Source organism: Passer montanus, unplaced genomic scaffold (assembly GCF_014805655.1).
Source record: "Passer montanus isolate IOZ18808 unplaced genomic scaffold, ASM1480565v1 scaffold227, whole genome shotgun sequence".
Taxonomy (NCBI): domain Eukaryota; kingdom Metazoa; phylum Chordata; class Aves; order Passeriformes; family Passeridae; genus Passer; species Passer montanus.
Genome location: NW_024366893.1, coordinates 273,614 through 289,748, shown reverse-complemented (window position 1 = coordinate 289,748; position 16,135 = coordinate 273,614). Strand labels below are relative to the sequence as shown.

Here is a 16,135-nt window from a genome sequence, read left to right as displayed (position 1 = left end):
CGCGGGCGCTGCGGGGCGCGGCGGGGGCTGCCCCGCTCGGCCGCCCGGCCGTGAGCGCCAGGCACGGAGCGGCCCCGGCCCCCAGCGCGCCGGGCATCGTTTCGCGTGTTGGTCTGAGCCACGGCAAGCAAGGAATATGAACAGGAAAACAAGGCGCTGGATCTTCCACATCTTCCTGAGCCTGGGGATTGTGTATATCAAGATTGGGTAAGTAACTTTTTTTTCTTTCCTTTATAACAATCGCGCTCTCTTTCGCGCTCAGCCCAACCTGCCCAGACCTGTTACTATTTAACTCGAGAAGTCTCAAAAAAAAAAAAAAAAAAGAAAAAAAAAAGAAAAAAAAGGGGGGGAGGATGATGGTGGAGATCACGATTATTTCTCAAAAGACAGGTAAAGTGCACCTCGGAGCGACCCTCCAGCGGGGGGAGGCGGCGGCCCCGGCGAGGTGCGGAGCTGCGAGGGGCTGGGCGGTGGTCCCTGCCGGGAAGGGACCCCGGGGCGATGCCGGGCAGCCGGCCCTTCCCCAGCCCGGCCGGCGGCCCGGTGCGGGGTGTCCTGGCCGCTCCCTGGCCGGTACCTGCCCGCGCTCCCGCAGGGACATCCCTCGGCCGCTGCCGCCCGCGCAGACAACGCCGCCCGCCCCGGGAGGGCGCAGGGAGCGCGGCCGCGATCCGCACCCGCAGCATCCCCGGCCAGGTGCGCTGCGTGCGGGAGGAGGCGGCGCGGCCCCGGGGCAGGGAGCGTGGGTTCTCCCCCTCCCTTCCTTCCCTCTCTCCTCTGACTGCTCGGCAGGTTTGGGAAAACCCTCCCAGCCCTCTGCCTGTGCGCGACCCGGGCAGACAATGCCGCTGCATGCGCTTTAATCCTTGAAGGAGGAAGTTTGGTCCTGTTTGGTGGGAGCCCACGCGCTGCCGATCTCTGGCTCGGCTTGGAGAGAGGGACAGGGACAGGGCAGGGGAAAGGCGGGCGCTCTCCCGGCACCTGCCCGCCCCGGAGCCGCAGCGCGGGGAGGCAGCGGGTGCTGCTCTGCCTCCGGGACCAGCCTGCCCTCAGCCACCGCCGGTGTCTTGTCGTTGCAGGGGTTTCTCCTCTGTGGTGGCCCTCGGAGCCAGCATCATCTGTAACAAGATCCCGGGGCTCGCCCCCCGGCAGCGGGCGATCTGCCAGAGCAGGCCCGACGCGATCATTGTCATCGGGGAAGGGTCCCAGATGGGCATCAACGAGTGCCAGTTCCAGTTCCGCAACGGGCGCTGGAACTGCTCGGCCCTGGGCGAGAGGACGGTCTTCGGCAAGGAGCTCAAAGTGGGTACGTGCTCTCGGCTCCGCGGCCGGCCCGCCCGAGGGCACGGGGGGCACCGGGGCACGGGCAGGACGGGCACTGCGAGGGTGTGCACCCCTGCCGACCTGCTTCCCCCCCGGCAGGGCACCTGCCTGTGCTTCACTTCCCTGCCTGCCAGCTCCCACCGCACTATTTCACAGCCCTGCTCTCTGAAATCTTCTCTAAAAAGCGTCCCGTTTGTGCGCACAGCACCTGATTCATGTGCTTAGGGATGGGAAAAAAGGGGGCTGGCTCTCATTGAAGGCAGCCGTGGGAGCTAGAATGCTGAGCAGAGCTGGAACTGCACTTCTGCCATGCAGGCACCCCCAGGGATACCGGCCTGATGTTTGTGCCTGGTGGGACCCAGGCACAGCCATCAGTCTCGCTGTGAGAAATTCCCAGCACACAAAATCCTTCCACAGCAGCTGTGCCTCTGTGGCTTGAGGAAGAGTGGGTGTGTTCTGCTTTGAGATGTCAGGGCATTCACAAACGCTGGTCCAATCCACTGACAGAAGATCCCTCTTCCATTTTCCATGCCTTCAGTTATTGCAGCAGTACAAAATATATGCAAATTCTGAACTAAAGCAGCATTAATAATAACTAACGTAAATACCTGAAGAAATGGGGTATGAGATTAAAACTCTCATGCCCCCATCTCAAAACACTGTAGTGAAATTTACCCAACATTTCTTTGATTCTACTTAAAATGCAAAGACCAAGGAATGTGTTTTCCAAGTACAGGCTAGTCTTTTTTAGAGCCACCACTGAAAGCTAATCACTCACAGCACTGCATTCCACGTCCAGAAGGATCTGTGGTTTCCAGTCTCTTCCCCATGTAAAATGAAGTTGCAAAAACCCAGAAAGGTTCAGCCTTGTCACTCTGCTCTGGAGCCCCTGAGAGCACTGAGTGTGTGTTTTACCACAGCAGTGCACACTGGTAGGTGTTCTCCAGAACCTAGATGGGTAAGGAAAGAGCAGGAAGAGAAGAACTCGACTCGGATTGGAAACCCTGCTTTTCAAAACCTTTAATAATCAGAGTGGCTCAAGTAGACGAGGTAAAAGCCCCCTGCACAAGACTGGGAAACATGTGAAAATGGAGCATTTATTCAGATTAGCTAATTGTTTCTGTTCCTTGAGCTGAGCCCTTCCTGTCAGCGGTGCAGGCAAGTGTTTGCCACTTCTGTCAGTGAAGAGTCCATTTGGATGGCTGGCAGGTTTGGCCTCTTCTAGTCCAAGAGTAACATTTCCTTAAACAGAAAATGTGAGGAGTTTTCTTCTCCCAGAAATTAGAAAATTGCAGAGTTGTTGTGGTCTGTTGTGTAAACATGCTCTCAGTTCCTTCCCTGCCTCCGAAAATTGAATTATTTAGCTAGCGGGTTATATTTAGGTCCTTTTAAAGAAAGTCAATATCAAAGGAAGTAGACTTTGATCTGTCTTTGAGGTGATAACTCTTAATATGTTCTATCTATCCATTACAAGGCTAAGATGGATAGGGCAAATTCTTCCTTGGTTTCAGAACACAGTCAAGAGTTGAATGGCATCCAAATTACAAAACTCCATAAAAATAATTTAAAGAATAACAAACCCCTCAAATTTAAACAGGTTGTACATGTTAATTTTAAAGTAAACTTTGGTAAAAATCATAGAGGGGAATTCTTCTTTTGCACAGACATTCCTGTGGTCTCAAGGATAAAACTACTGAGGCTCTCAAACACCACGAAATATATTAATGTAACTGTTCCTGTTCAGGTGGTCTCCTTGTTCTGCTTCTTCCCTATCAGCAAGTATAGAAACTCTATGGCTCTTGGGCAAAGGCATCTCTTGCTCTTTCCTAAGGATCTCTGCCAGGGTGTGCTCCAGGTTACCATCCAGAGAAATAATATCTTGCTTTGGTTAAAAAGGGTGCAACCTCTGTGCCATAAAGCCGTAAGTCAAACTGGTACCCACAAACAGGAGATCAGGCCTGAGGGCCTTACCCTGAATAGCAAAGAGAGATGTGGGACATGAAGGGCCATGAAGCCCTATAGGAAGAATTTCAAGCTCCAGTAGGTACCAGAGAGTCTTGTGATCTATTTTCCAGCCCACAGCTTTGATGGCACACCAAGCCACATCTTCAGTTCCAGGTTTCTTTGCTTTTACTCTTGCTGGCTAATCTTACTATGAATGTTATGCAAACGTACTGCAATTGTTTAAATTCTCTTATTGCTGTTCAAAGTGATTCCCCTTCTGGCCCTGCTGTTGTGTAGCATAGGGATCATGGCACTCTCTTCTGTGTTTCTCTTTTCCTATCTTTAAAATGGCAACAGGAATACTAACCTTACTGAAACACTTGGAATTCTCTAGAAGGAAAGCATCAAACAATATTTCCCTGTTCTAACCTGTAGCATGTGTGTATTTTTTAAAATTCACATACAGTTTATCATCCAGTGAAGTGACAGTTTATTTGTGGAGTTTATTTGTAGAGGTACAGTAAGCAACCGTTTGATTTCATCCTAGAGCCTATTTGTGCTCATGGGCTTGATTTCCCCGCTGGTGGCAGTGAGCTCCAGCCAGTGCCCAGCACTCACTCTCCATTTCCTGGGTCATTTTATCTGCTTTGCCCTTCCAAAGGGAGATTGTCCCCTCCTGACACCCTGTGGATGTAACCCCGTGCCAGCTGGTGACAGCAGTGCCAGGAGCATGGAGAGAGGTCCCCCAGTGCCATCGGATTGCTCTGCTCCGGTCACGGAGGGAGCGAGGGAGTCCAGATCGACACAGGGACGATTCTTCTAGACCATTCCACAGACACCTTATTAATAATGTAGAGTGGCAGAGAGAATTTCTAAAATAACAGTGGAGATGACGCAACGCTGCAATTATGGACACACTTAAAACCAAATATATTTGCAATGGTGGTCAGCAGTTCTGTTCCTGAGGACGGCCACAATCAAAACCAAGGTTTTTAAGGCAGGATAGGCCAAACCCCTCCTGCCTGTCTGTCTTCAGGTGAAACGTGGTTCAAGCCTAAGGATCTGAACAGCCAGAGATGCCTTTGATAGAGTCTGAAAATCAAATTTGGGCTCTGCTGGATCACAGGAAGAGCGAGAGCTGTGGCAAAGGCTTTCCATCAGGTGCCTCAGGGGTCAGCTTTGCAGGGTGCAACCTCGTGAGCAGGTGGACAACAGTGACTCTGCTGGTGTCTCAAAGGACTGCCTTGGGATCTGGAGGACACCACCACATTGGCATCATGGGGGAAAAAAAGCCCATCTCCTTTTGCCACAAGTGAGCAGCACTGGCATTGTTAAACAAGAAAGTGAAGTGGTACAAACTGTTTGACTACACTTCCACAGAGGGACACGGCCATGTGGAGACTCCTCAGGACAGATCTGAGAGAAGAGAGGCACAAGAGCCCTGCAGAGGCTGCAAGGACCCAGTGGAGGGGAGGAGGATGGAGGGAGTCCTGAGGTGTGAGTGGTGGTCTGCAAGGAGCACTTCAGCAAAACATTTCAGCCAGGTCTTCATCCTGGCCTTACTAAAATGCATCGATTTGCTCTCTTCTACCCTGGAAAATGCTTCAGCACAATCACATTGTACTTCACCCACCTGACATTACTCTTGGGAATAAGGAAAGCTGAAATCCAAAGAAGAATCCCCATAGACACGCTGGTCCCAAAGCTGATGAGCACAGCAGGGCAGCCCAGCAGCTCTGCACACTGTGCCAATGCCTTTGGCTCAGGGATCATCCCAGGCTGCCCTGAGGCACACACTAAACCAGGAGAGCCTGCTGGCTTTCCTTTATCCACTGCACTGTTGGCTCTGTACTGGACTGAATTTAGCAGTGGTTCATTTTCCAGGTACTAAAATCAGCTTTTCTTCTATGGCTTCAAACAACGTAAGGGAAGAGGGACATTCCCACTCCTGCCTATTGAAACAAATGGCAACTGTGCTACAAGGCAAAGCCTTCACTAACCTGTTCAGAGCTGTCAGCTTTCCTATTGGTATGGAAAAGAGAAGAAGATCTAGGACATTTTCCTCTCTGGATGGGTAGATTTAACACAAAAATCAACAGGAAAGTTAAGAGTAAATCTTCATATTGTCACTGTGTTATAGACAAACACTTGTGAAAACATCCCAGTACAGGTGTGCTGAAGAACAGATATAATCTTCAATCATTTCAGGGAGTATTTTGATTTTAAACGCTGCTGTAGCCTCTCATGACAGGTTTTAAAGTCTGATTGTTTGAATTCCAGAATAACAGACCAAGTGAACAACTACTGGTGGGGTCCCAGAATCTCCTGAGCTGGAAGGGACCCTGAGAAGGTCATGGAGTCCAGCCCTGTCCCTGCACAGACACCCCAACAATCCCACCCTGTGCATCCCTGAGAGTGGTGCCCAAATGCTCCTGGAGCTCTGGCAGGAAAATCCTTCTTGTTTTTGTATTGCATGGAAGATCACCTGCCCAGGTCTGTGGGAAACAAAGTTCTGAGTGCTGCTGCACTATTTGGTTTGGTCAATATTTAGAGGAAAGTTTGAGAAGTACTCTGTTTTCTCAACCACTGCTTTAGGAAGCCCCCAAAATGCACAGAAAAAAAAAAAAGGTAATTAACTGGAGTCTTGTTATCTAGTCAGGTGAGATCAGAGTCTGAATTTCTGTGCTAGGTTTCCATCCCCTACAATCGGTTTTTACTGTGAGTATCTTGCATAAGAACAGTTATTTGCAAGCAAAACAGAGGCCAGGCTGAAATATGGCCTGATCATCCAAAGCTGCTTTATGCCAAAAAGTCAATCTTTCTCAGCAGGGACTGTCACTACAAGATAAAACATTGCCCCAAGGTCACTGCAGTTGGAATTCCCATCACAAGGTTTTCATACCTGCCTTCAGATGTGTCTTGTGAGTACTTGTTCCAGAGAAACAGAGAGATTGCATCTGATGGGGAAGGTGGGAGATCTCCTGTGGCAGGGGCAGGGTTCCTCAGTAGGGCTGGGGTGTGGGGGCTCAGAGCCCTCTGAAAAGGGGAGACTTATTTGAACTCCAAAATAATGGCTCTGGCTTTTCCAGTGCATGTCTTGAGTAGTAACTTTATAAATTTATAGGGGGTATTTTCAGCAATAATCACTTTAGCTGGAGTGTTTCCTCTGCAAAAGTTTAATGTGTTGATGAAAGGAACTTTAGCTCATGAGAGTGGGCAGGGCCTAAACCCCCAGAATCTTGAAATGCCTCTTAAAGCCCCTGTGTATTTTATTTATTTGAACTAATCTTTGTAAAGCCACAGTGCTGTTTTATAGGGATCCATCCTTTTAATTCCTACTGAATACAATAATTTAAGGCACCAACGACCCCCCCCAACATTATACAGAAGAGGAAGAAAAAATTAGGAAGAGGATACTTCAATGATTTTTTTTAAGCTCCCATTCTTGTTAATTACTCATGCTAGGTTAAAGAGAAATTAAAATAAAAAATCCTGCCAGACCATTTGTAGTCTACCAAAGAAGAAGGAGGCAAAGCCCAAAGCAGGCAGGGGATGGGCTCTGCTCTGCGTTTTTCCAGCCTGTGAGTTATGGCCTCTATAGAGAGATGAGGAGTAATGTTTTCTGTGGCACATAATTGGCAAGGTATGCTGTGTTTTCCATCTTTATATTTTCCCAATCATATTTCAGCTCATGTCACTGCAGATAACTCCCTCTCTGACCCTTTGGCTTTAAATAGCAGAAAATACAACCAATGTTTTCCAGTGAGATAAACAGAAATTTGTCTCTCTTTTATTTCACAGCTTAGTCAGTTTATGAGGGGGCTGATAGGGTGGGACAGGCTGTTTAGAAACACCCTTAGATCCCAAACTGCTGAGCACCTACTGACTTCCTGCAAGTAAATCCACTCTGCATTTTGCAGGCTTAGGCTTTGTTTCCCAAAGAGCATCAAGGTATTGCACTTCCTTTTAAAAATAAGTTTCCATTTGTAGTCTGTGTGAATGAAGTTTTTACAAAATTTTCAAATTTAAAGATTAAACTTAAACCCAAATGAAGTTAGCTAAATTAAAACCAGAATGCAGACCAGTCTGTGCAGCTGGTAGACAGGCTGATCAGCCCAAACCCAGTCTAGCAAACATTCATATCCAAACTCAGAGGCATGCAGCGAGTGTTTGCAGAATTAAGGCTCTGAGGTGTGCGTGGGGTGTGTATAACCGTGCTCAGTGTTAGGAGAGAAGCTGCCCTGGTAACACCTGTGTCTGCACCCACCTGTGACCCTCTCAGTGCTTCCCCTTGAGACACCTGGCACCCCGGCGTGGACACTGGCTGTGCAGGGCTCACAGACACAGGCACAGAGAGCCAGGGAAGGTGCTCTGCCCAGTGCAGGGTCTGCAGACAGGACTCCAGTGCTTTGGGAGAGGATCTGCATCAGCAGATGGAGCTGCAGAGATTTTGGGAGCCATCAATGCCAAGCTCTCTGCCATCAGAGCAAATGGAGCTGCAGTGTGCTGCACGCCTCACTGCAGTCCAGAAAAACACAGGAAAAGCAGGCGGATATCTCTGTCCAACAGGTGGAGAGAAGCTCCCGTGGTCCCAGAGCACCGAGGCACTGGCTAGGGCTGGGGAGAGCCCCAGGTGAGGGTGAGGAAGCAGAGCCATGGCTGGAACCCATCAGGTCCTGTGAATGGCCAGAACAAGCTCTGACTGCTGCCGGATCCTTCTCTGGAGGTTCCAGTGCTTGGAGTTGAGCTCTGGAGTGTTTACCATGGTTTGTCTGAGATAAGTAGAAGAATGTGTGATTTGGGAGCTGAAAGGAGGGCTTGTAATTCTTGTACACGTCCAGAGCAGGTTGCACGGGGCTTGGAGCACCCTGGAGTGGTGGAAATGCCCCTGCCCGTGGCAGGGGTGGAATGAGAGGAGCTTTAAGGTCTCTTCCAACCCAAACCATTTGGGATTCCATGATTCTGTGACATGTGACTCTCCACGTTTGCCTAACATCTGTAGGAGCAGCTGCCTGGCCATACCTTGGTAAAGCCACGTTTCCCCCTCAGATCCTCCAGGAATTTCAGCTCTGTGGAAATCCAAAGTAGCGGAGTAGAATTTCTACTTAAAAGTGGCAGAAGCACCCCCATGCTGAGGTCACCCTGTTTGGACACAAACCCCTGGGATCTCAGGCACTGTCACAGAAGACACTCAGGCTGGTGTGAGCTTCCCTCCCATGCTGGCATTTCTGTGAGCCAGGCCAGGGTAATGAGACTTAAAAAGTCAATCATTTATGAAAAAACAGGAACAGTTGGATGCAGACGTGACAAACCCACATCACTTTATCACTACTGCACAAGTGCCAAGGCACTTCCTACTTGGGTCAATTCTTCTAAGCATTTGCTTTGTTTACCTTGTAATCTCCAAAATTTGAGCTTTTAAAAGCTGCTAAGATTTTCTCCCAAATAAGACAAACATATAAAATAGTTTATGTAATGTAATTTATGATCAAGCTTGACACTGGCTTCTGACTCTGCTTGTACTAACTAATTTTGTATTTCCTACATTGCATTTTTCTCCCCTCTAAAAAGCAAAATAAGTGCTCAGCCTCTACAATGCTGAGTATGTCAGATTCAAGTGATTTCCCAGTGGTTTTTGTTCTAGATCTTGAAAATAACTTGTGCTGAACAAAAATAATCTGATCAAAATCAAAGGGAAAAAAGAACCACATGCAAATTCAACTCAGAAATATTTCTTTGACAATGTCCCATTTGCTGCTTTGTGGAGCAGAAACCTGGTGTAATGCAGTGCTGCCCTCTGAGAGATAAAGGGGACTTCTTATTGTACACTGTTTGCCAGTGCCTTTTTCATAGTGTTGTGCTTACAGTAGTGAGGGTGCTGGTGAGTGTAAACTGGAGGAGGACCTCAACTCCAAATACACCTAAAGCCTGGCATTTCTCTTCTACATTCAGATTTTTATAAAAAGCCAAGAGTTCTAGAAAGCTTCATCTGAAATTTCCATGGTCAAAACAAAACATGTTATGATTTTTTTTGTGTTTAAGTAAGGAGAAACAAGGAATCCTTTGAGGAAGTCAGGTAATTGACTGTTCCTTAATATTTATTAAGTTCTTTAATAAATGCAGCATGTTGCAGCATTAGGGATACTGCCTTTGCTAATAGAAGGCACAAGGTTGACTATTAACAGATTGTGATAATGTCATCTTGTTTTCCATTTTACTTCCTCGATACAAGGAAATGAACATTTATCATTAAAAGAGACAAGCAGAGAAATCCAGATCATATTACAAGAAAGGGATGCAGCCAAGGCTGAAAGCGTAAGGTTTCCTTCCCAAGTGATGATTTTTTTGTGAAATGCAATGAGCAGCAGAAATGGGCTTGTTTCATGGGTAACAAACTCTTGCCAGCAGCTGAGGTCTGCCAGGACTCAACTGATGAGCACTTGGAGAAGGGAAGCAGATCTTCCCATCTGCACTCCCCTAATTAAGAGCCTGATTCTGATCCTATTCAACAAGGGTGCGTTTTGACATTGGAGAAATAAGAGTAGGACAAGTTCTTGATTTGGGAGATCCAAAAATTTTTAAGGGCTGTTTGACATACATGGGCAACCTCTGCAAACCTCCTCAGGCTGTGAAGGGGCCTCTCTCAGCTGAACTGGCCCCCAAAGCCTCACAGATCCCGTAGGGCCCACGTGTGGGAAATACACACACCAGGATGCAACAAAACTTCAAAAAAGAGAAATTAAATCTTAGATTTAAAGTGAGAACCCCCCCTCAGGAAACAGAAACCTGTCATTATGGCCTTGTTGCACAAAGTATTATTGGCCCAACCTCTGTCTTGCAGCCCTCTGGTGAGGCTGTTACTTCACCTTGCTCTGGTCACGGTGCCTACAACAGATCAGGATTTTTTTTTCATTTTATAAGAAATTTTGAAACTAAACCCAAGACTTATTTCATTGAGTCAGCACAGATGTCAGTGTTGAAAACTTTTGGACACCTACACTGTGAAGAAATTGTCCCAGTTGAGTTAAAATGTTTTCAGAACATGAGTCAAACAGAAGCAGTAGTCCTGTAAAAATACAATTTAGTGTAGAATTAAATTTTAAAATAAAATCCTACTTCTGAGCTGAGTTTTTAAAAGGTTTAATATGGGTGCTTTAACAACTTAACCCCCAAGCCCACCTGTTTTGTTTTCCTTTCTTTCTTTATTTTTGAGCTCCAACATTTGCCACCTCATCCTTTTGTTTTAAGTTTAGTTTGCCTACTTCTAATATCAGCTGGAAATATAGAGATGAAGCTGCCTTGATGCTTTGGAGTGACCCCGTAGAACAGAGGCTAGGCAAGGTTAAGAGAATAAAGTGGGAATTTATTAAAGGCCTTTAATAGGGACACCTTGGGCAGCCAGAAGCCTCCCAGGATGGACGGTGGTCATGAGTTTTTCAGACAGTTGTAAATTTGGCCCATTTATATATCACGGGTTAATTCTTCAATTACAGCTGCAGGTAATGAAGTCATTTACCCCCAGTTTCCTTCTCCCCATTCACTTTTGTTTATACTTTTCAGAGCATGAGGCTGTAGGATGTCCTTGAGTTTCAGTCCTAGAGGGATTTTTTGTCTGACCAAAATGTGGAGACAATTAACTAACACTCTGTATGGAGTTTAGGGTTATACATTGATCAGTACAGGATTTGAAACATATAACAGCTAAACTCCAAAGGCATCAGCCTGAACAACACTTGATCTCCGCTTGCCTCCTGGATGGCCATTGCTTTAGAGATGAGCATCCAGCAGGTGAATCCCAGAGGAGCAGAGCCTGTTCATAGAGCGGCTTTCCAGCATTTCCAGGAGCTGGCGGTGCTGTGTCTTGTCAGGCCCTGCCATTCCCCTTTCATGGAGTGGCTTTCCAGGAGCAGGCGGTGTTGTGTGCCCACAGGCCCTGCCATTCCCCTGTTCATGGAGTGGTTTTCCAGCATTTCCAGGAGCAGGCAGTGCTGTGTGCCCACAGGCCCTGCCGTTCCCCTGTTCATGGAGTGGCTGTCCAGGAGCAGGCGGTCTTGTGTGCCCACAGGCCCTGCCATTCCCCTGTTCATGGAGTGGTTTCCCAGGAGCAGGCGGTGCTGTGTGCCCACGGGCCCTGCCATTCCCCTGTTCATGGAGTGGTTTCCCAGGAGCAGGCGGTGCTGTGTGCCCACGGGCCCTGCCATTCCCCTGTTCATGGAGTGGTTTCCCAGGAGCAGGCGGTGCTGTGTGCCCACAGGCCCTGCCATTCCTCTGTTTACGGAGTGGCTTTCCAGCATTTCCAGGAGCAGGCTGTGCTGTGTTTTGCAGGCCCTGCCATTCCCCTGTTCATGGAGTGGCTTTCCAGGAGCAGGCAGTGCTGTGTGCCCATAGGCCCTGCCGTTCCCCTGTTCATGGAGTGGCTTTCCAGCATTTCCAGGAGCAGGCGGTGCTGTGTGCCCGCAGGCCCTGCCATTCCCCTCGCCGTGCCCTGCCCGCTGCTCACGGCCATTCTCCTTGCAGGAAGCAGAGAGGCCGCCTTCACCTACGCCATCATCGCGGCCGGCGTGGCCCACGCCATCACGGCGGCCTGCACGCAGGGCAATCTCAGTGACTGCGGCTGCGACAAGGAGAAGCAGGGCCAGTACCACAAGGAGGAGGGCTGGAAATGGGGCGGCTGCTCCGCCGACATCCGCTACGGCATCGGCTTCGCCAAGGTCTTCGTGGACGCCCGGGAGATCAAGCAGAATGCCAGGACGCTCATGAACCTGCACAACAATGAGGCCGGGCGCAAGGTGAGTGGCCCTGCTGTCCCCGTGTCCGTCCTGGGGCTGGGATGGGTTTGGTGTCCTGCTCAGCAGAGCCACGGCACTGCTGTGCTGCCATCGTTCACAGCAGACAAGTAGGCACCTCTGCAGGTTGTTGGACAGTCTGCTCATCAAGCATTTGTCTAAATGTTACTCTTTGCAGCTGTAAGAAAGGAAAAAAAAAATCAAACAAGTGTTTTATCTGGGAAGTCAAACGGTACTTCTGGTAAAAAGCTGCCTGCTGCTGTGTGGGTTAGCAGGAGTCTTGTCAGGTTCAGACATGAACGTCTCACTCAGCTGAAAAGGGATCATTTTCAACCCTGTTGTTCAAATGTTGCTCTTTGTGTGAGAGCCGCCCCTGCAAGGAGGAAAAGGCTTCAGCAGCAAGACCCTGGGCTGAGTCCTTGTCACTCCGTGTCACACTGTGACGTGGATTTGGGTTCAGAACAGCAGCATTCCCACACACCCCATCCTTTGGGACTGAGAGCAGCTGCTGCAGAGGCAGCACTGGGGAAGGCAGGACTCCAGCAGCTCCCACACACAGATTTCCTGGGGATCCCAGGCACTGAACACCCAGGGTTTGCTGTCTTGGCCGTGTTTCTGATCTCCAGTGGCAGCCAGGCCAGGGACAGGACCCAGCCTGGTCGGAGCTATGCTCCCCAGGTGCCTGTGGGCCAGGCATTCTCAGGCAGTCCCAGTGGGGCCGTGGCTCCAATTCCAGCAGCTGGAATAGCCAGGGTTGTCTATGTGCTCCCCACAGCCCGGGTACAGCCCAGCAGGGCTCTCTCTGCAGGAGTTCTGCTGATCCCATCTCCCAGGGATGTCAATCCTTGCTTCCTCAGCTCTCCTTTACCTCTTCCTATGCAATAGTCCTGATTCCAGCATCATGTGAGTGTGACTTAGAGGCAAATGGGAGAAGGAAGTTGGGAGCAGCAGTTAATTTGTGGATGCTATTTTTGTTGTGGTAATTACCTGTAGGCTCTGAGACATCTCCAGTTATGCTGGAGCCGGGCAGATTGTATTGAAGAAAAGTCATTTCCACCCCAAACAAAAGCCTGACCCTTCTTTAATTTAATGCTATGTAGAAGTTTTATAGATGATATTCTGGGTTTTACTCTGTGTAGTATCCCAAATACCTGTCTGGCTCTGTGCTGAGAAAACTTGTACTTCAACACAGCAAAATGAACCCTGAATTCCGAGAATAACTCAAGGATTGAGCATTAATATTTGAAAAATGAATGGTTCTGAGATCTTTATTACTTAGCTTCTGGTAGCATGAGGCACATCCTGAAAATCCTGATGAAGCACCAACACCCACAGTCTGTTCTGCTGTATGAGCATAGACTCAGTGAAACAAAAAATAGCAGAGGAGTTTCACCTTTGTGGCAAAGCTACTTCCTCGAAAGGTCTGCTTGTATTTGATGGGTGCTGGCCGTAAAAGATTCCTAGGAAATTACACACCTGCCTACACCAGACTGCAAACTCGGCTGGAACTGCCTACTGGCCAGAAATGTTTCCCCAAAGCAAAGCTCAAAAATGCAGACAAATAGAAAAGTTGTGTTTTTTTATCTCGGTTGTCCTCCAGGTATGGACCTTGGGCAGAGGAGGGCCATTGGTGCTGCAGGTGGCTGTGGGAAGGCTGGCTCCAGGAACCTCCCCAGCCTCCCCTCCAGGCTCCTCGTGTTTCTCACCTTTCTGTGCACAATATGCTGTCCTGGAAACTTGTGCCTGGAAGGTTCAGCTCTCCACATTGTAATCTGGGAGAGCAGTGGTTTGTGCTATCTCTGGCCATCTGCCATTTCTCCAGCAGGCTCAGGAACTGCTCTGATCTAGAGATAGCTCTGCGCTTCTTCCTGCATCCTCACAGAGCAAAATTGCACATCTTTGTTTGAACACATCTCTGCTTGAAATCTGCAGGGGAGAGAAAAGAAAGAGTAACAGAACTGAGGAGAGGGCTTGCTGCTCCACTGTCCTGTAGAGAATGAACAAATGATGTTTTTGCTAGAGAGATTTCTTTCAGGCTTTGCCTCTGTGTGAAAGATCACAGTATTTAAAGACAATTGGCAGGGAAGGCCATTACAGGTATTTGGCATGCCAGGACTCTCACAACCTGACTCTTCCACAACAAAGACAGCCTTGTTGTGAGGTGGAACTCCACTTTGGAGCAATATGGATCTTATCAGCCTCCACACAATCTATTCATGGTGGCTTTCCTCTGGGCTACAAATTCTTGTCTTGTTTCACTTGCCCATGGCTAGGTTTTGATGATATTTATACACTTTGGAGACAGACTGGCACCTACCAGGCTTCCAAAAATAAATCAATTCTTATTGATTTCTTACCACCACCTGTAGGCACTGCTATGGTGTTCAAAAGTCAGTCCCTCTACTTTGGTCTTGTAATGTGAAACTGTGCTGTGCCCACTCACCTGGTGCTCACCTGTGACAAGCTCCTTCTTCAAGGTGACACCTGCTGCAAGTGGTCCAGGATGCACTCTAGAACAGCACAGATCCATCAATATCGAGTTGTCTTCTTGAGAACCACTGATAAAATCATCCATTCCATCTTGGCAGGTGAGAATGGTCTGCTGGGCTTACTGGGAGCACTGGGCACAGAAGGGACTGCAGGGTATGAACTGACAGAGAGCCACCAGGGAAAGCCTGATCCAGGATTTGTGGAGACCTCAGTTCAAGGCTTCCCAGCCTCTCACAGTCCTGTTTTACCCAGGCAATTTCTCTGTGCTCCCTGGGGTGCCAGCAGCAGCCTCTGAACATCCTGAAGACAGAGCAGGGATACAGTTATCCAGGGAATGGGCACAGCCCCAAGGCTGCCAGAGTTCCAGGAGCCTTGGAACAACACTCTCAGGGATGCCCAGGGTGGGATTGCTGGGAGCCTATGCAGGGCCAGGGGTTGGACTGGGTGATGCCTGAGGGTCTCTTCCAGCTCAGGATTCTCTGTAATTCCACAGTCTGTCAGTTCTTGCTGGAAGTGAGACAACTGAGGGTGTCAGATGTGGAGGATTTCAAAGGTCGTAGGTGGAGAACATCCCTGTTCCTTTGCTGAACAGCTCGGGTCATGCAGTGCCTGGAGAGCCCCGGGGCACGCCCAGGATGCACTGAGGAGCAGCCCTGGGAGCAGAGTGGGGGACACAAGCCATTCCCAGCTGCTCCCCACCACAAATGCAGCCAGGGGTGCCCGTGGGTCCTGCAGCCAGGGCCAGCTTTGCTCAAGCTGAAGGACAGGCCTCTGTGTTTCTCTGTCTGTCTGTCTGGGGGACAACCCAGCAGGACTCACTTGTGTAGCACAAGTTCCTTGGGCTGCTGGAAGGGCAGGGGCAGAGTTCTGAGCAGGGGTCACCAACACCCCACCAAACTGGCCCGAGCAGCCCCAGAGCCTTACCTCATTTGTCAAACCTACCGGAGAGCAGCAATTCCTGACCTTCAGAACCAGAGTTTAGGGTGTCTTTCCTCTTTGAATTAGTGTTTCCTGAAGTGCTGATTCACTGCAGGAAGGAGCAGGCAGTACAGTGAGAACAGGAGGAGAATTCATAACAGCTGGGTCAGAAAAGGGAGATAAAGCTTCAATTAATTTAAAGGCATAATCCTTATTTGCCCTGCAAATTTCCATGTGAGGGGGTATAATTGCAAGACTGAATTGTCTGTTAGCAAATTTGTCTTCTCAAATATGAAGTTGATTAAATTACTGTAAGTAACACAATAATGTATGTCTGAGAGATATTTATACTCCAGGAAACAGAAATGTTATTCTCCAGGTTATCCTGCTAAAAAATAACGAAGTAGATACTGAAAGGCTCTACACATTCTGGCTGTAAGCAATTCATTCTGACTGCATGGCAAGGTACATGACCAGACTGCTCTCTCCTCTCGTTTTCCCTGTGACATTGAAATTCCACAAATGGCATCTTGCATCAGCGTTACATCATATTAAGTATAATGCAATATTATGAGTCATTGTTATAAATCATGGGCAAAGGCTGCATTAGAAGGCTTTTGCCTTCAAGAGCACATCAAGGTGGATTTTTATTCAGCATTTCTCTTTGGAGGCAT

General features: G+C 48.6%; 1 protein-coding gene across 1 annotated transcript in view; it reads left to right on the top strand.

The window, feature by feature from the left end:
• Window positions 1-6: 6 nt before the first annotated feature.
• WNT7A (Wnt family member 7A) overlaps window positions 7-16,135 on the top strand; it is a 35,813-nt gene continuing 19,684 nt past the window's right edge. Inside the window, exons 1-3 of the mRNA XM_039710239.1 lie at window positions 7-207; window positions 1,080-1,306; window positions 11,785-12,056. Of these exons, the coding sequence (XP_039566173.1) occupies window positions 137-207; window positions 1,080-1,306; window positions 11,785-12,056 (570 nt within the window). The 5' untranslated portion in view covers window positions 7-136. The remainder of the gene's footprint in view (window positions 208-1,079; window positions 1,307-11,784; window positions 12,057-16,135) is intronic.